The 24,425-nt window shown below is 38.3% G+C and overlaps 1 protein-coding gene across 2 annotated transcripts in view; it reads right to left on the bottom strand.

Moving 5' to 3' along the window:
- Window positions 1-24,195, bottom strand: part of TDRD5 (tudor domain containing 5) — an 86,052-nt gene extending 61,857 nt beyond the window's left edge. For both annotated transcript variants that reach the window (XM_053604426.1, XM_053604425.1), the window contains exons 1-3: window positions 23,964-24,195; window positions 23,017-23,424; window positions 22,434-22,624 (exon numbers count right to left, since the gene is read on the bottom strand). In XM_053604426.1, the coding sequence (XP_053460401.1) occupies window positions 22,434-22,624; window positions 23,017-23,424; window positions 23,964-24,195 (831 nt within the window). The remainder of the gene's footprint in view (window positions 1-22,433; window positions 22,625-23,016; window positions 23,425-23,963) is intronic.
- Between the last annotated feature and the right edge of the window lie 230 nt (window positions 24,196-24,425).

The raw sequence follows: 24,425 nt of genomic DNA on the forward strand, positions 1-24,425 counted from the left end.
TAAAGGTGAACTTAAAAGTAACCAAAATTAAAACTGTGTAGAACTAGCACAGAAAACACAGACCCAAAAATTATAATCCAGCTACTAAAATTATGTTTTCTTTTAAATCATTAAATAATAGAGAAACCTTTTTTTTTTTTTTTGTGGTTTTTGGCTGGGGCTAGGTTTGAACCCACCACCTCCGGCATATGGGACCGGCAACCCTACTCCTTGAGCCACAGGCGCCGCCCAGAAACCTATTTTAAACCCTGAAGCAGAAAAGGTTTTGGAGTAGGAGAATCAGGGCAGAAGTACAAGACAAAGCTTAATAGATATGATAATGCTAACTTGTGTGCTTCTATGTAAAAAAAAAAAAAAAGAACTTAGAAAAATATATTTCTAGCATATGACAGCAAAAATTCCTTGAAAATTAAGTAAAAGTTAGCTAAGCAAAATTTCTTCAACTCATTAGGATTAACATATCTCAAGAGTATATACATATATATTAAAATATTATTAATATATAGTATACATTTTATATTAAGATATATATTAAATAAAAATGTCTAGTAAACTTTAAAAATAAACTTTAATCAGTAGCCAAAAATGGATATGAAACAATTAGATTCTATGTTTAGCTTTCTGATAAGAGAAATATTTTTATACTTAACTATCTTTTAAGAATTAACATTGAGCTAATAACCACAGGCTCCTAAAGGTCATATAATCAGAAAGTATGGGAAAAAAAGACAATAAAATGCTACTGTTGATATATATATTGATACTTTCCAGAGTCACTTGGGTAAAAGCCATTTTCTTAAAATGATGATTTTCTTGAAACTAATGAAAAAGAACCAAATAGTTCATAATAATCTTGATTTCAAACGAAAAAGTAGGATTTGACCAGCATCAGTCAGTCAGCTTACCTACAAAGGAAGATAGCTAGCTGGTAGCAGGCTGGTTTCAGGTCTCTCTGGCAATAGGAAAATTACTATGAAATGAACAGAAGTGAATACTATATTTTGGTAGGACTAGAAATAATTTTTTTAGACTTGAGTTTTCTGTACCAAGAACTGCCTTTACTATTTAAAACAAAGTTATGGTTTCTACCCTCTTGTCATAATCTAGAAGATTGGGAAAATGCGTGAACAATGGTTTACAGATGCCAAATAACAGATAGCACAGAGGTGAGAGATAAGCCTTGAACTGCCCCCTCTTACAGCCTGTAGAGTTTTCAGAAGGAAGTAAAAGAAACAGAAACTGGTGGTCTAGATGAATCAAGGAGATACACCAGAGTTTGGAAAGAACAAGGATACTAAAATGTACAGGACTAAGTATGCAAAAAGAGTGGTATGGGGATAAACAGCTCTGGAGATTGAAGAGCCCTCTTAAGTTTCTGATGAATACTGATCTGTGGACGTGAGAAGTTCTTTGAAATAGAGAAACAAACAAGAAGCAACAGGCCAAATAATCCCCAGAGCTTACACTGGGCCAGGAATAATGCTTCCACCAGACAGAGTAGGGGGGAGCACTTCATAAACACATGAGGTCAAATCTTCAGAAAGGTTCCACCCCACTGGGGCCAAATCAGCCCTCCATGGAAGGCTATTCTGGACCCACAGTCTTGGTCTGCTCAGGCTGCCATAACAAAATACCATAGACCAAGTAGCTTAAAACAACAGAAATGTGTTTTCTCACAGTTCTGGATGCTGAAAAGTATAAGATCAAGGTACAGGCTGAGCACCCCAAATCTAAAAATATGACCTCTGAATTGCTCCAAAATCTGAAACAGAGTCTCAATGTGATACCACAAGTGGAAAACTCCATACCTGACTTCATGTGATCAAGTTGCCATCAAGAATCAACTTTGTTTCATGTACAAAATTACTGTATAAAACTACCTTTTTAAAATTTTTTTAAACTACCTTTAATCTATGCTTATAAGGTATAAATGCAATATAAGGAAAAGGTTATTTGAACCTTTCCCATCCCCAAAGCATCATATGTATATGCAAATATACTGAAATTCAAAAATATCTGAAATCCGAAACACTGCCAGCCTTGAGCATTTTACGTAAGGGCTATTCAGCCTCTACTACCCAATATGGCTCCTGGTGAGGACTCTCTTCCTGACTTATGGGTGGCCACCTTCTTGTCACATGCTCACATGTCTTTTTCTGGTGTGTCCACATGGAGAGAAAGCTAGTTCCCTAGTGTTTCTTTTTATAAGGCCACTCAACTGCTCACGAGAACCCCACCTCCATAACTTCATCTAGCCCTAATTACTTTGCAAAGACTCCAATCTCCTAATAACATACTGGAGGTTGGGACTTAAACATATAAACTTGGGGAGAATGTGATTCAGTCAATAGCACTCAAGTTAATAAAGCTTAGAAGAAAAATTCAAAATGATCAAATTGAGTCCAAGTAACTTTACTATGTAAAACTCAACAATGAAAAATTCACAATGTCTAGCACCAGATCAAAAGTTACTAGCCATGCAAAGAGGTAAACGAATATGATCACATCAAGAAGAAAAAAAGATATGAATAGGAAAAAATAACAAAGATGATAAAGTTAGATAAGCTCATTAGAATAGTTACTATCAATCTTGTAAATATGCTTACATGTATGTATAAGGAAAGCATACATATAATGAAGAGAGAAATGGAGGATAGAAAAAAGACCCAGAGTTAACAAGACACTATGGGTTGCAAGAAACAAACAGAAACACAAATGGAAAATCTAGAGATTAAAAATGCAATGCCCAGGGGCGGCACCTGTGGCTCAGTGGGTAGGGCAGTGGCTCCATATACGGAGGGTGGCGGGTTCAAACCCAGCCCCAGCCAAACTGCAACAACAACAACAAAAATAGCCGGGCGTTGAGGTGGGCGCCTGTGGTCCCAGCTGCTCGGGAGGCTGAGGCAAGAGATTCACCTAAGCCCAAGAGCTGGAGGTTGCCGTGAGCTGTGTGACGCCACAGAACTCTACAGTCAAGAGAATCGCCTAAGCCCAAGAGCTGGAGGTTGCTGTGAGCCGTGTGATGCCACAGAACTCTACCGAGGGCAATAAAGTGAGACTCTGTCTCTACAAAAATAATAAAAAATAAATAAAATAAAAATGCAATGCCCAATGAAAAATAATCTGGATGGTATTACGTGGTTAGATTCTACAGGAAAAATCAATTAATTTGAAGATAGCAACTGAAACTATCCAAAATTAAACACATAATGGAAGAAAAAGAGAATTACAAAAAAGAAAAGAGTCTTGGTGACCTACAAGAAAATAACAAGCAGGCTCTTTGATCCTCCCATTCATCAGACAGCTGCTGCTTCTAATGCAGCGCCAGCCACATCTCCATGACACCATGGTGAAAGTGAAGGTTGGCATAAACGGCTTTGGTCGTATTGGGTGCCTGGTCTGCTGCTTTTAACTCTAGCAAAGTGGATATTGTCGCCATCAATCAACCCCTTCATTGACCTCAACTACATTGTCTATATGTTCCAGTATGATTCCACCCATGGCAAATTCCATGGCACAGTTAAGGCTGAGAACGGGAAGCCTGTCATCAATGGAAATCCCATAACCATCTTCCAGGAGCAAGATCCCACCAAAATCAAATGGGGCAAGGCAGCTGCTGAGTATGTTGTGGAGTCCACTGGCATCTTCACCACCATGGAGAAGGCTGGGGCTCACCTACACGGGGGTGCCAAAAGGGTCATCATCTCTGCCCCTTCTGCTGATACCCCCATGTTTGTGATGGGTGTGAACTACGAGTAGTATGAAAACAGCCTCGGCATTGTCAGCAATGCCTTCTGCACCACTAATTGCTTAACCCCCTTGGCTAAGGTCATCCATGACAACTTCAGCATCACGGAGGGACTCATGACCACAGTCCATGCCATCACTGCCACCCAGAAGACTGTGGATGGCCCCTCTGGGAAGTTGTGGCGTGATGGTCACGGGGCTCTCCAGAACATCATCCCTGCCTCAACTGGTGCAGCTGAGGCTGTGGGCAAGGTCATCCCTAAGTTGAATGGGAAGCTCACTGGCATGGCCTTCCATGTCCCCACTGCCAACGTGTCAGTTGTGGATTTCATCTGCCATCTGGAGAAGGCTGCCAAATACGATGATTATACAGAAGGTGGTGAAGCAGGCATCAGAGGGCCCCCTCAAGGGCATCCTGGGTTACACCGAGCACCAGGTCGTCTCCTCTGACTTCAACAGTGACACTCATTCTTCCACCTTTGATGCTGGCATTGCCCTCAATGACCACTTTGTCAAACTCATTGCCTGGTATGATAACGAATTTGGCTATAGCAACAGGGTGGTGGATCTTATGGCCCACATGGCCTCCAAGGAGTAAGAACCCCCAGAACACCAGCCCCAGCCAGAGCATGAAAGAAAAAGAAAGGCCCTCAGCTGCTGGATGCCCCTGACTACTCAGTCCCACACCTCACTGAGAATCTCCCCTCAACACAGTTCCCACACCAGACCCCCTAAAGAATGGGAGGAGTGGAGGAAGCCCCACCTTGTCATGTAACATCAATAAAGTTCTCTGAATTCAACCAAAAAAAAAAAAAAGAGAGAGAGAGAAAAGAGAATAACAAGCAGCCTAAAATAACTGTAATCCTAGAAGAGGAAAAGAGTATTTAAAGAAAAATTTTCCAGATTTCATGAAAATTATAAACACATATATGAGTAGTTCAATAATATAAATAACTTAATGAATCCCAAGCAGGAAAAAAAAAAAGAAAACTATCCCAAGAGACACTAGAATCAAACTATCAAACTGCAGAAAAGCAATCATAAAGACACAAATCTTACAAGTATCAGACAGAAAACACATTATACCCAAAATTATTATATACTTGTCAGAAACTATGCGGACAAGAAAACAATGGAAGTGCTAAAAGGGAGGGAGAATTATCAAACTAGAATTCTATACTCAGCAAAATTATATTTCAAAAATTAAGACAAAGCCTTTCATAAAAGTATAAACTAAGAATATTCATTACCAACAGATTTAACTTAGAAGACATGTTTAAATTTTTCAGGCAGAAAATTATACTATAGGGAAATTTGGACACAAAGAATTCAAGAGTATCAGAAATAATAAATATGGGCAAACAAATTTTATCTTTTTCATTTTTAATCTTTTAAAAAGTGACTTTTGGTCATGCTCAATGGCACATGCCTGTAAGTCCAGCACTTTGGGAGGTCAAGGCAGGACTGGTTGAAGTGAGGAGTTCAAGACCAGCTTAGGCAGTATAGCAAGACAAGACCCCATCTCTTAAAAAAAAAATTATCTGGGTGTGGTGGTGCATGCTTGTAGTCCTAGGAGGACTTGGGAGGCTGAGGTGGAAGGATCCTTTGAGCCCAGGAGTTTGAGGCTGCAGTGGGGTATGATCATGCCACTGCATTTCAGCCCGAATTACGGAGTAAGATGCTGTCTTTTAACAAAAAATTGACTTTTTTCAATAAATATTATTGAAATAAATGTTACTTAAGTAAAAATACTTTTGAAGCAAAAACAATGTATTAATAGATATATAACATAAGAATTAAAACATATCACACAAAAGATGGGAGAGAAAATTTAAATTTATTGCCCTAAGGTTCTTACACTATCTACAAAATGGTATAATATTATATGATGGTCAACTGCAGCAAATTAGAAATATACACTGAAAACCCTAAAGCATCCCTTAAAAATATAAAACTAATTGTATGGCTAAAAAATAAAAGATAAATTTGAATCCTGAAAAAAATAATTAGGAACAAGGCAAGAATGATCTCTCTCATTACTGCTTCTTAATATCTAGCTGAAGTCCCAGCCAATGCAATAAAACAACAAAAAGAAATAAAATATACACAGATTGGGGAGGAAGAAACAAAACTTTTTATTCACAGGTAATATAATCATCTATATAGACAACAGGGAAGAATACAAAAACCTCCCAGAACTAATAAGCAATTAAGGCAAGGCTGCAAGACACAAGGTTAACATACAGTAGTCACTTTACTATACACCAGTAATAAACTCATATAATTTGAAATTAAAGACCTAATACCATTTATATGAGTACTCTCCAAAATAAAATACTTAGTTATTAATCTAACAAAATAAGTATAAAATCTATATAAAGGAAATCACAAAATTCTGATGAAAGGTCACAAAGCAGAAAACAGAGAGACTCAATATTGTCAAGATGTCAGTTTTTCCTAACTTAAATCTACAGATTCAACTGAATCCAAATCAAAATCCCAGGAAGTTATTTTGTAATTATCAACAAACTGATTTTAAGGTTTATTTCGAGAGGCAAGAGACCTAGAACATCTCACACAATATTGAAGAACAAAGTCAAAGGACTGAAACTACTCAACTTCAAGACTAAAAAGCTAAAGTAATAAAGATAGTGTGGTGCTCAGGGAACAATGAACAAGTTAGATCAGATGAACAGACTAGAGATCTCAGATTTATACCCATATAAATACAGTCAGTTGAACTTTGATAAAGGAACAAAAGAAATAACAATGAATCAAAGATACTCTTTCCAACAAATGATTTTGGAACAACTGGATATCCACTTGCGAGAAAAAAACCACAACCACTAATTCAAAATGCATCATAGACCTAAATGTAAAATTCACAGCTATAAAACATTTAAAACTAAAACAACATAGAACACCTAGATGACCTTGGATATAGTGATGACTTTTTAGAAACATCAGCAAAGCCATGATCCATGAGAGCAATAATTGCTATAGATATAGAAATAAAGTAGATTTCACTAAGATTAATTACTCCTGTGTGAAAGACAGTATCAAAGAGAAGGCACAGACTTAAAGAAAATATTTGTGAAAGACACATCTGGTAATGGACTTGACCCAAATATACCAAGAATTTGTAAACTCAATAATCACAAAACAATCCAATTTAAAAATGAACAAATGACCTGAACAAGCACCTCCCCAAGGAAGCTGTAGCCATGGCAAGTAAACATAGAAAAGACATTCAACATCATTAGGAAATTACAAATTAAAATCGCCATAAAGACACTACTACTTAAATCCAAAATGCTGACATTGCCAATACCAAATACTAACAAGCAATGTGGAGCAACAGAAAGACTCATTCACTACCAGTGAGGATGCAAAATGGTACCACTCCTTTGGAAGAGAGTTTGGCAGTTTCTTACAAAAGTCAACATATTCTTATCACACAATTCAGCAACTGTGCTCCTTGATATTTGTGATTTAAAAATTTGTCAACATAAAAATCTACCACAGATGTTTATGCAGCTTTTCTCATAACTGCCAAAACTTGGAAGCATGAAGATAGCCTTTGGTGAATGGATAAACTGATACCTCCAGACAATGGAGTATTAATCAGTGTTAAAATGAAATGAGTTATCAAGCTAAGGAAAGCCATGGAGGAAATGTAAATGCATATTACTAAGTGAAGGAAGTTACTCTGAGAAAGCTACATGGTATATGATACCAACTATATAATATTCTGGAAAAAACAGAACTATGAAGATACTAAAAAGATCACTGGTTGCCAAAGGAATAAAGGGAAAGAGAGATGACTAAGTATAGTACAAAGTATTTTGAGGGCAATAAAACTACCTGTATGATATTTCATGGTAGATACATGTTATTACACATCTGTCACAACCCACAGAATGCACAACACCAAGAATGAAACATGATGTAAACTATGGACTTTGGGTGATAATGCTGTGTCAATGTAGGTTAATCATTTGTAACTACTGTCCCATTGTGGTGCAGAATGTCAATAGTGGGGGAGGTTACCCATTTTTGCTAAATTTTACTGTGATCCTAAAACGTCTCTTAAAAACAGGTTTTAAGACTCAGTGCCTGTAGCACAGTGGTTACAGTGCCAGCCATATACACCGAGGCTGGCAGGTTCAAGCCCTGCCAGGTCAGGTAAACAACAATGACAAATGCAACAGAAAATAGCGGGGCATTGTGGTGGGCACCTGTAGTCCCAGCTACTTGGGAGGCTGAGGCAAGAGAATTGCTGAAGTCCAAGAGTTTGAGGTTGCTATGAGCTGTGATGCCACAGCACTCCATCGAGGGTGACATAGTGAAACTCTGTCTCCAAAAAAAAAAAAAAAAAAGGTTTTAAAAAGTAATCCAAAAGAATGAAAAGAAAAAACAGAATAGAAAAATGATGGATTTAAATTAGACTATATTAGTAATTTTTACATTAAATATAAATGGGCTAGGAAGAGTCAAGATAGCCAACTATAAGCAGCTTTCTCCAGAGGCTCCTGTCTGGAGGGAGAGATATTGGACGGAAGTGGACTCAGTGAAGCCAAAGGTGGGAAGCTGATCATGGAAAGAAGACGGAGAGTCACACATCATCTCTGCTGAGACAAGCTGCAGCCCAAGAAAGAGGAAAAATGACAACAAAGACCAGGTACAAAGCCCATTGCCAAGAGGACCAGAGATCCCGCCCCTAGAGGGAAGAGGCCCCCTGAGGGCTCTCTGCAAGTCAGCAGGGAACAAAAGACCTCTCACATTACCCCGGAGAGAGCCACTAAACCTGTCCTCCTCCTCCAGGGAGGTCCCACCTCTAAGCCTAGGTGTCATCCCGCCTGGCACAAAAGTGAACAAATATTTTCTCCACAATTCTGAACACACAGTTCACCCTTCCCCCTCATCCTGGCTGCATAAAGGTCTGCCCTCCCCCCACAGAGCTCAGAGTGTTTGGCTAATTCACTGAGAGGTCCAGGCATTGTGTGGGCTGCAAAACAGCAGCATGGAAACAGTGGCATATTGGAAGCAGGGGGTGCGGGAAGAGATGGATGTGCACAGAGACAGTGCACAGTGCAGACAGGAAGGCAATGACAGCCCTGTTCTGACTCTGGCAGGTGATCTTTCTTGACTCCCCATCCCACCAAAGGGGACCCTGCTCCAGCCCCACGGAATTGTGTAGATTGATCTGCTGGCAGATTTCTGCTTTCTGGCTGTTTGCTGACCCTTTGAACTCTTTTGTGTGATCAGTGTTTGTGCTGCCTGGAACAATCTGATTGGATCTCTCGACCTGAGCTGTCCTCCTAGGGACCCTCTGAGGTTGAGCAGTGGTGGTACTGTGGCAGAGAGAGAGATTCTCTTCCATCTGTCATTGGTAGGAGAGTGAGGACACTGCAGGTGTTCTTATCTTTCCCCAGTTGACATTCTAGTGTAATATTGTGACTCATTAGGATTGGGTAGAGGCAGACTGACATCAGGACAGTGCCAGCCTTCATTATCTCACTAATGAGATGGCCATCATATTCTGTCCCTTTCTGGCTGCAGCTCTGAAAGAGACCTCCACTTATTAGTGAAGAGGTGGTTAGCTCCAATTCCTGGGGCCCCGAACCAGTCTCAGCCCGTCAGTTTTAATTGCCAAATTGAGAGAAATACCCATGGGGAGAAACCAGTGGAAGAACTCTGGCAACCTGAAAAATCAGAGTAGCCCTAGAGATGACAAAGGAGATACAACAGAATATGGATGACAAAGAAGACAAAGAGAATAGAGAAAGAGATGGAAATAGAAATCCAAAAAGCAGTTCAAAAGTTGTCTCAAGCCAGGCAGGCGCGGTGGCTCACGCCTGCAATCCTACACTCTGAAAAGGCTGCGGTGCGTGGACTGCCTGAGCTCACAGGCTTGATACCAGCCTGAGCCAGAGTGAGACTTTGTCTCTAAAAACAGTGAGGCATTGTGGGAGGCACCTGTGGTCCCAGTTACTCAGGAGGCTGAGGCAACATGATCACCTGAGCCCAAGAGTTTAAGATTGCTGTGAGCTATGATGCCATAGCACTCTACCAACGGCAGCAAAGTGAGATTCTGTTCCCCCCACCCCCCCAATTTTTTTTTTTTTTTGGTCTCAAGAAATTAATGAATTCAAAGACAATGTCACCAAGGATATGGAGATAATGACAAAAGATACATCAGAGCTTACGGAACTGAAAAAGGCATTCAAGTTTTAACAGCTTCGATGGAGAAGTGGTAATTCTTCCAAGAAGGAAAAGTACCTGTACCTATGCCTTAGAGGAATAGAAAGGCAATTGTAATCACCTTAGAATTAAAATAGAATATTCCATCAGCCAATGACAACCACAGAACATTAAAAAAATTGAACTTCTTGGGAGTATTAAGCATGCGGAGCAAGATGGCAGCCGACTAACAGCTTCCTTGCATCTGGGCACCGTGAGTCTGGGGATATAGGACTCCAGGCATCTCTGGCTGGTGGGATCTGCCTATCATCACCCCTGAGAGGATACAGGGAGTCAGCGAGAGACTTCTGGACCCCAAGAGGAGGACTAAAACAGTGGAAAACCGTCCACAGGCACGAGAACTTAAAGAGCAAGAGGAAGTGAAAGGAAAATTAGGGCAAGGAAACAGATAAAAGAAATCACTCATGAGGAAGAATCAGCAGAAAACTCCAGGCAACATGAAGAACCAGTCCAGAACAACCCCGCCAAGTGACCATGAGGTAGCTACTGCAGAGGATTCCACCTATACAGAAATGTTAGGAATGACAGAAAGGGAATTTAGAATACACATGTTGAAAACAATGAAAGAAATGATGGAAACAATGAAGGAAACTGCTAATAAAGTGGAAAATAACCAAAAGGAAATCCAAAAACAGAATCAAATCAGAGATGAACGATATGAAGAATATAAAAAGGATATAGCAGAGCTGAAGGAAATGAAACAGTCAATCAGGGAACTTAAAGATGCAATGGAAACTATCAGCAACAGGTTAGACCATGCAGAAGAAAGAATTTCAGAGGTAGAAGACAAAGTTTTTGAGATAACTCAGATAGTAAAAGAGGCAGAAAAGAAGAGAGAAAGCAGAACGTTCACTGTCAGAATTATGGGACTTTATGAAGCGTTCCAACATACGAGTTATAGGAATTCCAGAAGGGGAAGAAGAATGCCCCAGAGGAATGGAAGCCATACTAGAGAATATTATAAAAGAAAATTTCCCAAATATCACCAAAGATTCTGACACACTGCTTTCAAGAGGGCTATCGGACCCCAGGTCGCCTCAACTCTAACCGAGCTTCTCCAAGACACATTGTGATGAACCTGTCCAAAGTCAAGACAAAAGAAAAGATTCTGCAAGTTGCCAGGAGTAAGCGCCAGTTGACCTACAGGGGCAAATCCATCAGAGTGACCGCAGACTTCTCTAATGAAACTTTCCAAGCAAGAAGACAATGGTCATCTACCCTTAATCTACTTAAACAGAACAATTTCCAGCCCAGAATTCTGTACCCTGCTAAGCTAAGCTTCAAAATTGATGCAGAAATCAAATCATTTACGGATATACAAACATTGAGGAAATTTGCCACAACAAGACCAGCTCTACAGGAAATACTTCAACCTGTTCTGCACACTGACCACCACAATGGATCAGCAGCAAATTAAGAACTCAGAAATTAAAGGACAGAACCAAACCTCCACACTGATGCAAAAGATAAAACTAAGCAATGGACTCTCACCAAATAAGACGAATAGAATACTACCACATTTATCAATTATCTCAATAAATGTGAATGGCTTGAATTCCCCACTGAAGAGACATAGATTGGTTGACTGGATTAAAAAACACAAGCCATCCATTTGCTGTCTGCAAGAAACACACCTGGCTTCAAAAGACAAATTAAAGCTCTGAGTCAAGGGTTGGAAGACAATTTTTCAGGCAAATGGAATTCAGAAGAAAAGAGGAGTTGCAATCTTATTTTCAGATACATGTGGATTTAAAGCAACTAAAGTCAAAAAAGACAAAGATGGTCACTTTATATTGGTCAAGGGAAAAATACAACAAGAAGACATTTCAATTCTAAATATCTATGCACCCGATTTAAATGCTCCCAGATTCTTGAAACAGACCTTACTCAGTCTGAGCAATATGATATCTGATAATACCATAATAACAGGGGACCTTAACACTCCTCTCACAGAGCTGGACAGATCCTCTAAACAGAAATTAAACAAGGATATAAGAGATTTAAATGAGACCCTAGAACAACTGTGCTTGATAGACGCATATAGAACACTCCATCCCAAAGATAAAGAATATACATTCTTCTCATCACCCCATGGAACATTCTCCAAAATTGATCATATCCTAGGACACAAAACAAATATCAACAGAATCAAAAGAATTGAAATTTTACCTTGTATCTTCTCAGACCATAAGGCACTAAGGTGGAACTCAACTCTAACAAAAATGCTCGACCCCACCCAAAGGCATGGAAACTGAACAATCTTCTGTTGAATAACAGATGGGTGAAGGAAGAAATAAAACAGGAAATCATTAACTTCCTTGAGCATAACAACAATGAAGACACAAGCTACCAAAACTTGTGGGATACTGCAAAAGCAGTTTTGAGAGGAAAATTCATCGCTTTAGATGCCTACATTCGAAAAACAGAAAGAGAGCACATCAACAATCTCACAAGAGATCTTATGGAATTGGAAAAAGAAGAACAATCTAAGCCTAAACTCAGTAGAAGAAAAGAAATATCCAACATCAAATCAGAGATCAATGAAATTGAAAACAAAAGAATCATTCAGAAAATTAATGAAACAAGGAGTTGGTTTTTTGAAAAAAATAAATAAAATAGATAAACCATTGGCCAGACTAACGAGGAATAGAAAAGTAAAATCTCTAGTAACCTCAATCAGAAATGATAAAGGGGAAATAACAACTGATCCCACAGAGATACAAGAGATCATCTCTGAATACTACCAGAAACTCTATGCCCAGAAATTTGACAATGTCAAAGAAATGGATCAATATTTGGAATCACACCCTCTCCCTAGACTCAGCCAGGAAGAAATAGAGCTCCTGAACAGACCAATTTCAAGCACTGAGATCAAAGAAACAATAAAAAAGCTTCCAACCAAAAAATGCCCTGGTCCAGATGGCTTCACTCCAGAATTCTATCAAACCTTCAAGGAAGAGCTTATTCCTGTACTGCAGAAATTATTCCAAAACATTGAGGAAGAAGGAATCTTCCCCAACACATTCTATGAAGCAAACATCACCCTGATACCAAAACCAGGAAAAGACCCAAACAAAAAGGAGAATTTCAGACCAATCTCACTCATGAACATAGATGCAAAAATTCTCAACAAAATCCTAGCCAATAGATTACAGCTTATCATCAAAAAAGTCATTCATCATGATCAAGTAGGCTTCATCCCAGGGATGCAAGGCTGGTTTAACATACGCAAGTCCATAAACGTTATCCACCATGTTAACAGAGGCAAAAATAAAGATCACATGATCCTCTCAATAGATGCAGAAAAAGCATTTGATAAAATCCAGCATCCTTTTCTAATTAGAACACTGAAGAGTATAGGCATAGGTGGCACATTTCTAAAACTGATTGAAGCTATCTATGACAAACACACAGCCAATATTTTACTGAATGGAGTAAAACTGAAAGCTTTTCCTCTTAGAACTGGAACCAGACAAGGTTGTCCTCTGTCACCTTTACTATTCAATGTAGTGCTGGAAGTTCTAGCCAATACAATTAGGCAAGACAAGGAAATAAAGGGAATCCAAAATGGGAGCAGAGGAGGTCAAACTCTCCCTCTTTGCTGATGACATGATCTTATACTTAGAGAATCCCAAAGACTCAACCACAAGACTCCTAGAAGTCATCAAAAAATACAGTAATGTTTCAGGATATAAAATCAATGTCCACAAGTCAGTAGCCTTTGTTTACACCAGTAACAGTTAAGATGAGAAGCTAATTAAGGACACAACTCCCTTCACCATAGTCTCAAAGAAAATGAAATACCTGGGAATATACCTAACGAAGGAGGTGAAGGACCTCTATAAAGAAAACTATGAAATCCTCAGAAAGGAAATAGCAGAGGATATTAACAAATGGAAGAACATACCATGCTCATGGATGGGAAGAATCAACATTGTTAAAATGTCTATACTTCCCAAAGCAATCTACCTATTCAATGCCATTCCTATCAAAATACCAACATCGTACTTTCAAGATTTGGAAAAAATGATGCTGCGTTTTGTATGGAACCGGAAAAAAACCCCGTATAGCTAAGGCAGTTCTCTGTAACAAAAATAAAGCTGGGGGCATCAGCATACCAGATTTTAGTCTGTACTACAAAGCCATAGTGCTCAAGACAGCATGGTACTGGCACAAAAACAGAGACATAGACACTTGGAATCGAATTGAACACCAAGAAATGAAACTAACATTTTACAACCACCTAATCTTTGATAAACCAAACAAGAACATACCTTGGGGGAAAGACTCCCTATTCAATAAATGGTGTTGGGAGAACTGGATGTCTACATGTAAAAGACTGAAACTGGACCCACACCTTTCCCCACTCACAAACATCGATTCAAGATGGATAAAGGACTTAAACTTAAGGCATGAAACAATAAAAATCAAAGAAAGCATAGGAAAAACACTGGAAGATATTGGCCTGGGGAAAGACTTCATGAAGAAGACTGCCATGGCAATCGCAACAACAACAAAAATAAACAGATGGGACTTCATTAAACTGAAAAGCTTCTGTACAGCTAAGGAGACAATAACCAAAGCAAAGAGACAACCTACACAATGGGAAAGGATATTTGCATATTTTCAATCAGACAAAAGCTTGATAACTAGGATCTATACAGAACTCAAATTAATCCACATGAAAAAAGCCAACAATCCCTTATATCAATGGGCAAGAGACATGAATAGAACTTTCTCTAAAGATGACAGACGAATGGCTAACAAACACATGAAAAAATGTTCATCATCTCTATATATTAGAGAAATGCAAATCAAAACAACCCTGAGATATCATCTAACCCCAGTGAGAATGGCCCACATCACAAAATCTCAAAACTGCAGATGCTGGCGTGGATGTGGAGAGAAGGGAACACTTTTACACTGCTGGTGGGACTGCAAACTAGTACAACCTTTCTGGAAGGAAGTATGGAGAAACCTCAAAGCACTCAAGCTAGACCTCCCATTTGATCCTGCAATCCCATTACTGGGCATCTACCCAGAAGGAAAAAAATCCTTTTATCATAAGGACACTTGTACTAGACTGTTTATTGCAGCTCAATTTACAATCGCCAAAATGTGGAAACAGCCTAAATGCCCACCAACCCAGGAATGGATTAACAAGCTGTGGTATATGTATACCATGGAATACTATTCAGCCATTAAAAAAAATGGAGACTTTACATCCTTCGTATTAACCTGGATGGACGTGGAAGACATTATTCTTAGTAAAGCATCACAAGAATGGAGAAGCATGAATCCTATGTACTCAATTTTGATATGAGGATAATTAATGACAATTATGATTATGGGGGGGGAACAGAAAGAGGGAAGGAGGGAGGTGGGTGGGGCCTTGGTGTGTGTCACACTTTATGGGGGCAAGACATGATTGCAAGAGGGACTTTACCTAACAATTGCAATCAGTGTAACCTGGCTTATTGTACCCTCAACGAATCCCCAACAATAAAAAAAAAAAAAAAAAAAATTTCTATACTAAACTTAAAAAAAAAAAAAAGAAAAAGGCATTCAAGGATCTTCAAAACACAGAGACCCTGAGTAATAGAGTTGAGCAGGCAGAAGAAAGGATTTTAGAAATTGAAGACAAGTCTTTTGAACTATCCCAAGCATTCAAAGAGGCAGGAAAAGGAAAATAAGAACAGAATATTCCCTAAGAGAATTAGTAATCATTCCAAAAGATCAAACATCCAAATTATAGAGATTCCTGAAGGAGAAGAGGATGGTCCTAAAGGCACAGACATTATGGTGGAGAATTTCTCAAGCACTGCAAGAGATACAGAAATTCAGATAGTTGATATTTTCAGAACCCCAGCAAAACTCAATCCAAATAAAGCATCTCCTAGACACATTGTAATTAACTTTGCCAAAGTTAATATGAAGGAGAAAATTCTGTAAACACCCAAGTGTAAGAAAAGTATTATTTACAAAAGGAAAAATATCTGGATCACCACAGATCTTTCAACCAAAACTTTTCAAGCCAGAAGTTAGTCACTGACCTTCAATCTTCTAAAACAAAACGACTTTCAGCCCAGGATCTTATATCCACCTAACTGAGTTTCATTTGTGATAGAGAAATCAAATACTTTACTGACATTGGTATGTTAAGGAAATCTGCCATAACTAGATCAGCTCTCCAGGAAATATTGAGACCCATTTTTCGTAATGACTGGCATGATGGTCTACAACCAAAGTAAAGCTACCCAGAATTTAAAGAACAAGACCTAGCTTCCATATGGTGAGAGGGTTAAAAATATGTACTGGACCTTTGAAAAACAAAAAGGTCAAAACACTACCATACCTATCAATTCTCTCAATTAATATGAATGGCTTAAATTCTCTTCTAAAGAGGCACAGGTTGGCTGACTGGATATAAACACTCAGGACAGGTATCTGTTGCCTCAAAAAGACACACATTACGTCAAAGGATAAAATAAGACTCAAGAGTGAAGGGATGGAGAACAGCAATCTAAGAAAATGGAAATCAGGAAAAAAGCAGGGGTTGCAATCTTATTTGCAGACACAATTGGATTTAAACCAATAAAAATAAGGAAAGACAAGGATGAACACTACATATTTGTCAAAGGAAACACTCAACATGAACAGATTTCAATAATTAACATTTACATGCCCTACCTGAAAGCTCCTCAATTTATAAAACAAACCCTAATGAATCTGAATAATCTGTTATCTTCCTACACTATAATAATTGGAGATTTTAACACCCCTTTGGCAGTTCTGGATTGATGCTCCAAGAAGAAACTAAACAAAGAAATAATGGACTTAAACTTGACCCTAAAACAAATTAACTTGTTATATACAGAACATTTCATCCTAATAAAACTGAATACACATTTTTCTCATTAGCCCACAGATCATCCTCCAAAACTGATCATATCTTAGGACCCAAGTCTAACTTTAACAAAGTTAAAAGAACAGAAATTATTCCTTGTATCTTCTCGGATCATCATGGAATAAAAGTTGAACTCGACAGCGACAGAAATCTTCACACTCAAAGTCACAGAAACTAAATAACCTTAGGCTGAATGATAGCTGGGTCAAAGATGAAATTAAGAAGGAAATCATCATATTTTTGTAACAAAATGATAATGAAGACACAAATTACCAAAACCTGTGAGATACTGCAAAGGCAATCCTAAGAGGGAAAATTATAGCATTAGAAACCTTTATCAAGGCTTGGTGCCCGTAGCACAGTGGTTACAGTGCCAGCTACATACACTGAGGGTGGCGGGTTCAAACCCAGCCTGGGCCAGCTAAACAACGACAACTGCAACAAAAAATAGCTGGGCATTGTGGCGGGCACCTATAGTCTCAGCTACTTGGGAGACTGAGGCAAGAGAATTGCGTCAGCCCAGGAGTAGGAGGTTACTGTGAGCTGTGACATCATGGTGCTCTACCAAGGGCGACATAGTAAGACTCTGTCTCAAAAAAAAAAAAAGCCTTCATCAAGAAAACAAAACGAGAACAAGTGAAAAACCCAATAGGCCATCTTAAACAACTGGAAAAGGAAGATCAATCTAACCCCAAACCCAGCAGAAGAAATAACCAAAATTAGAACAGAATTAAATGAAATTGAAAACAAAAGAATCAGAAGATCAATGAAAGAAAAAGTTGGTTCTTTAAAAAGATTAACAAAATTGATAAATCTCTGGCTAGACTGACCAGAAATAGAAAAGTAAAATCTCTAGTAACTTCAATCAGAAATGATAAAGGGGAAAGAACAATAAATACCACAGAAATACAAAAAAATCCTTGATTACTACCAAAAACTCTATTCTCAGAAATATGAAAATGTGAAGGAAATGGATCAATACTTGAAAGCATCCCACCTTCCTAAATTCAACCAGAAGGAATTAGAAATTTTGAATAGACCTATATGAAGTAGTGAAATAGCATCAACTATACAAAATCTTCCAAAAAAGCTCAGGACCAGATGGTTTCACATCAGAATTCTATAAAACCTTCAAAGAGGAATTAGTATCTGTATTACATAATCTATTCCATAACATAGAAAAGAAAATAGTCATCCCCAACATATTCTACGATGCAAATATACACTGATCCCCAAACCAGGAAAGGACCCAACATAGAAAACTCTAGATCAATATCATTAATATTGATGCAAAAATATTCAAGAGGATCCCAACAAATAGAATTCAATGACACATAAAAAAAAAAACAAACAAAGTTATACACCATAATCAAGGTGGTTTTATCCCAGGCTGCAAGGTTGGTTCAACATATGTAAATCAATAAATATAATACACCACATACATAAAATCAAAAACAAAGACAGGGGGTGGCGCCTGTGGCTCAGTGAGTAGGGCGCCGGCCCCATATGCTGAGGGGGGCGGGTTCAGACCCGGCCCCGGCCAAACTGCAACGAAAAAATAGCCGGGCGTTGTGGCGAGTGCCTGTAGTCCCAGCTGCTTAGGAGGCTGAGGCAAGAGAATCGTGTAAGCCCAAGAGTTAGAGGTTGCTGTGAGCCGTGTGACGCCACGGCACTCTACCGAGGGCGGTACAGTGAGACTCTGTCTCTGCAAAAAAAAAAAAAAATAATAATAATAAAAAAAAAAACAAAGACAATACAATTCTCTCAATCAATGCAGAAAAGGCTTTTGATAACATCCAGTATCCTTTCATTAGAACACTTAAGAAATAGGCTTAAATGGGACATTTCTTAAACAGAGGCCATCTGCAGCAAATCTACAGCCAGTATCATATTGAATAGAGTGAAACTGAAAGCATTTCCACTCAGATCTGGAATTGGACAAGGATGCCCATTTTTGTCACTGCTATTCAACATAGTACTGGAATCAGGCAAGAGAAGGAGATCAAGGGTATTCAAATGGGGACAGAGGAAGTAAAACTCTCTCTCTTTGCAGATGACATGATTTTATACCTGAAAAACCCTAGGGACTCAACTACAAAGTTCTCAGAAATGATCAAGGAATATAGGAGTGTCTAAGAATACAAAGTCAATACCTAAAAATCAGGAGCCTTTATATATACCAATAGTCAAGACAAGAATACAATCAAAGACTCTATTTCTTTTACAGTAGGGGCCAAAAAAGATGAAATACCTGGGAATATATCTAAGAAAGGATGTGAAAGATCTTTATAAAGAGAACTATGAAACCCTGAAAAAACAAATAGCAGAAGATGTTAACAAATAGCAAACATACGATGCTTGTGGTTGGGAAGAATCAACATTGTTAAAATGTCCATATTACCCAAAGCAATCTACAGATTTAAGGCAATCCCCATCAAAGCACCAATGTTATATGCTAAAGAACCTGAAAAAAATAGTACTTCATTTTATATGGAATCAGAAAAAAACCCAAATAGCCAATACAATTCTTAGGAATAAATACAAATCTGGAGGCACCACATTACCAAGCTTCAGGTTATGCTACAAATCTATAGCGATCAAAACAGCATGGCATGGCAAAAAAAAGAGAGACATAGATCCATGGAATACAACAGAGAATCTAGAGATGAACCCAGCCACATACTGTCATTTGATCTTTAATAAGCCAAACAAAAGCATGCATTGGGGAAAAGAATCCCTATTTAACAAATGGTGCTGGGATAACTGGTTAGCCACCTGTAGAAAACTGAAACTGGACCCACATCAGTTACCACTATAAACAGGTAATTCTCAATGGATAAAAGATTTAAATTTAAGACATGAAACTATAAAAACACTAGAAGAGAGTGCAGGGAAAACACCTGAAGTATATATTGGTCAGGGAAAATATTTTTATGAGGAAGATCCCCCTGACAACTGCAGCAACACCAAAAATACATTACTGGGATTTGATCAAGCTAAAAAGCATCCACACAGCTAAGGACTCTACAACCAAACAGACAGCCTTCAGAATGGAAGATATTTTTGCATGTTATGATTCTGACAAAGGTCTAGTAACTAAAATCTGCAGAGAACTCAAATTAATAACATATTTCTCAGAACATGCACAGCATGGTATTGGCAAAATGATCCTGAATAGAGACCTAAAATAGAAGCAAGCATCTATGAGGTCAAATTAGATCTGTATCAACAGGTGGCAAAGTAATAATGTAGTGCTGGAATAATTAGCTATTTACATGAAAACATGCTGAAAACTGAAAACTGCCTGGTACTGTCTACTAAAATTAACTTGAAATGGATATTATACCTAAATATAAGACTTAAAACCATAAAACTCTTAGAAAAGCTTTTAGAAAAACAAATTAAGTTTTTGTGACTCTGGATTAAGATCTATTAGTCAAAAACCATAAGAGAAAAATGTAATAAATTAGACCTCATCAAAATTAAAGACTTGTCAAAAAAAGATTAAGGAAATGAAGAGGTGGTCAGGGAGAAAATATTTGTATAATGTATCTCCAAGGACTCAGATCCAGAATACATAAATTTTTCCAATTCAATAAAATAACCCAAGATTTTTAAATGAGCCAAAGATTTAAACAGATATTCAAGAAAAGAAACACAAGTGGTAAGTCTACAGTATGCATATGAAAAGATGTTCATTATCTGTCATTATTATAATCCTACTTAAAACCAAAATAAGATAGCACTAACCCATCCACTCAGATGGCTAATATCTTAGAGACTGACAATATCAAATGTTAAAGAGAAGAGGAACTAGAACTCTCATACATAACTCATAGACAAGTAAAATCAGATAACCACTTGAGCAAACAGTGTTAAGTGCAAGTTAAACATACACTTACTATATGGGCCAGTAATTCAGCTCCTAAGTATCTGCCCAAGAAAAATGAGCTATGTCCATATAATACCTGGAGCAGTCATGCAGCAAAAGCATGTTGGGCCCACATAAAGTATATGCACAGCAGCTTTATTAGTAAAGGCCCAAACAGGAAACAACCCAAATATCATTTAATAGGGAATGGATAACAAATTGAGGCATATCACCACAATGGACTACTACTACAATAGGAAAAAGGAAACTATTAATATATACAACTTGGAAGAATCTCAAAAGCATCTTACTAGTTAAAGAAGACAGACACAAAAGGTTAGGTGTCGCTTGATTCTCTCTATATGAAATTTTGGAAAGTCAAAAATATAATTTTTTTTTATTTTTTATTTTTTTTTGGTAGAGACAGAGTCTTACTGTACCGCCCTCGGGTAGAGTGCCATGACATTAGACGGCTCACAGCAACCTCTAACTCTTGGGCCCACGTGATTCTCTTGCCTCAGCCTCCCAAGCAGCTGGGACCACAGGTGTCCGCCACAACACCCGGCCATTTTTTTTTTGTTGTTGTTGCAGTTTGGCCGGGGCTGGGCTTGAACCCGCCACCCTTGGCACATGGGGCCGGCGCCCTACTCACTGAGCCACAGGCGCCGCCCAAAAATATAATTTTAAATAATATTGGTTGTCTGTGGCTGTATTTTGGGAAAGAGACTATAAAGTGGCGTGAAGAACTTTCGTAGGGTAACAGAAATGTTCTGTATTTTTTTTCATGGTGATCACATGACTAGTTATTAGTCAAAACTCAAATGTACATTCTATTTTTTTTTATCAGTATTAAATCATAGCTGTGTACATTAATGCGATCATGGGGCACCATAACATTAGTTTTATAAACACACTGACACATTTTCATCACACTGGTTAATATAGCCTTCCTGGCATTTTCTTAGTTATTGTGTTAAGACAATCAAATGTACATTTTAAATGGGTAAATTTTACTACATGTAAAGTATGTTACTGAAACATTAATATCAAATTAAATGTATATGGAAATTTTAAGTTATAGAAATAAGACACTTGTATGTCTTGACCTTAATTTTCATGTGCTCGTTCTGAGCTCTATTTAAGTTAAAAGGCAATTTTAACAGGCCATTTTATTGGTTATATTATATTAGTTCTTAGTCAAAGTTCTTCAGCATTATAGTTACAGAAAAAATACCAGTATTGTGGTGCTCACAATCCTGTGTGGGCCTTTACTAATAAAGGAAACAACCCAAAAGGTCAGCCATTCAAGTGAAGATATTCATGATGTAAGTTGTAAATATGCTTCTTTAACTTTGATGATTAGCTGGAACTAGGGATACATATTTGGGAGTCATCTGCAGAAAATAGTAGAAACCACAGAGTTGATAAAATTATACTCTTCTCTCTTTCCCACCTCTTACTTCTTAGTAATCCACAGAACTGTAGGAAATGCTTAGACAAATCTGAAATAAGTGAATGACTCAATTTTTAGAAATCAGCTTTTCCATCATACTATGGATATTATGTTATAGCCATAAGTGATATAACACCACAGAACTTAAAATATTTTAGGTATGTTTACATCCCTAAACTCAAATATCTTACCTGGCTTAATTTTTCAGTGTGATTCAGTCTGGAAGTCTCCACAACATTTAACCTGGAAGTCTTTTCCATGTTCAGTATTTGCTTCGGTAGTTCCATGTTTGAAGTAGGTTGTGAAAAGCATGCCTTCACCACTGGGGAGCCTGTGGAGTATGACCCTTGTTTCATTCTAAATGGCTGGGTAAAAATTTTACCTTTTGTGAATAACAGAAGAAAGAAAAATTGTCACTAGCAATTTGTAGCCTATTTTCTGGTGGTCATATATAAAGCTTACTGTGTGCTCACGGCCTTGAACTTAGAAGTAAAAATTAAGGAAAGAAAACTCAGATTTTTTACATTAAGCTAATATATAGACTTCATCTCATAAGGTCCTTAGCACAACCCCAAGAGGCAAGTATTATTTCTATTTTAGAGATCAAGGAAACTAAGGCTTAGATTAAGTAACTTGCCTGAGATCACTCAGTACATAAGTCAGAGTCAGATTTCAATTTTAACGAAGTCACAGAGCTTAGCCAATACACATCTCTGTATGTTCCAGACTGCTCCAACATAGGTGGATACACAGTACAATTATTATTATGCTTACCTGCTGACCATCCTCTCTGCTTGTCTTCTACTACACTCTTCTTTAGTGTCAATAAAGAACCTGCTCTGGTCTGCTCTATAGAAATGACATCAGAAGCTGCATTCAACACTTCAAACATAGAGAGGAATCCATATTGCATATATTGGAATGATCGCCCAAATCGCCTGGAAAATGCTCTTTCAAAATCAGAAAGGAGAACAGGAGATAATGCTAACAGGTCCTTCAATTCACTCTTCACAACAGCAGGAAGAATAGGGGGAACCCTTCCTCGGTAAGGCACTCGCCGACGGGAGCTTGACCCAGAACACACACTGGTCCTTCCCTTCTGCATGGAGTTTCGAACCTTATGGCTGCTCCTCTGTTTTGCAACTAAACTTGCTATTCCTTTGGTAGATTCATCTGGAATGGCTAAGATGGGAAAAAAATCACATGTGAAAAATTCGTTTCCTTCTTTATCCTTGAATCTGCTTATACAGAAAGTTAACTTCCAATAAACACGTGTCCCTGGTTTCTCCATTTCCTGAACTTTGGGCAACAGCTGACTAGCTCCACTACCAGCTGATGAACTGAGAACCCACATAATATCGTTACCACTAAATAACTTCTGAATGATATGAAAGTCTTTGGGTGACCAATAAACTTCCCTACAATGCTTTTTTTGTGCTTCATGGAATTTAAAACATGTTCTGTTAATTAATACAGCCTATTCTCTTTCTCCTGACTTAAGGTACAGTAATCTGAAATTACATGCAAAATGTAGTTTTGTGAACGCACATTTGTCTGGGCAATGGTTTCTTAATCTTGGTAAGGCTCTTTGTCCACAATCTCAAAGGCTCCCTCCCATACCAAATTAAAAATCCTCCCCCTGGGATAACTGCAGAACTAGAACAATTCTTTACTAAGTGATTATTTTATTACAAAGTTTATAGACCTTCAAAAACTCCTACCTTTCAATATTACAGTACCGTCCCCACAGGGGCAGACACTAACAACATCAGGCATGTCCAACACCAGCTCCATAGTGGACCGATATCCAAGGACTCGCAGGGGTAGATGGCTGCCAACCATCAAAAGGTACTCCTTTTCCAACTGCTGTGGGGTCAAACCATCTTTGGTGGAAATGAGAAGCGACCTTATTTCTTTCCTCAGGCATTCCTGTATGCGCTCCTGTTCAGACATTGCACCCTACAGAATTTCAGACAGGAAGATTGCTGGTGAGGTAACAGCAGGCAAGCCCAGAGGGGTGTGTGTAATTTTTTAGAGGACCAATAGTGGAATGTAAACAACTGAGATGAAAGTTTTTTTGTTTGTTTGTTTGTTTTTGTAGAGACAGAGTCTCACTTTATGGCCCTCGGTAGAGTGCCGTGGCCTCACACAGCTCACAGCAACCTCCAACTCCTGGGCTTAAG

Source organism: Nycticebus coucang, chromosome 10, assembly GCF_027406575.1.
Source record: "Nycticebus coucang isolate mNycCou1 chromosome 10, mNycCou1.pri, whole genome shotgun sequence".
NCBI lineage: Eukaryota > Metazoa > Chordata > Mammalia > Primates > Lorisidae > Nycticebus > Nycticebus coucang.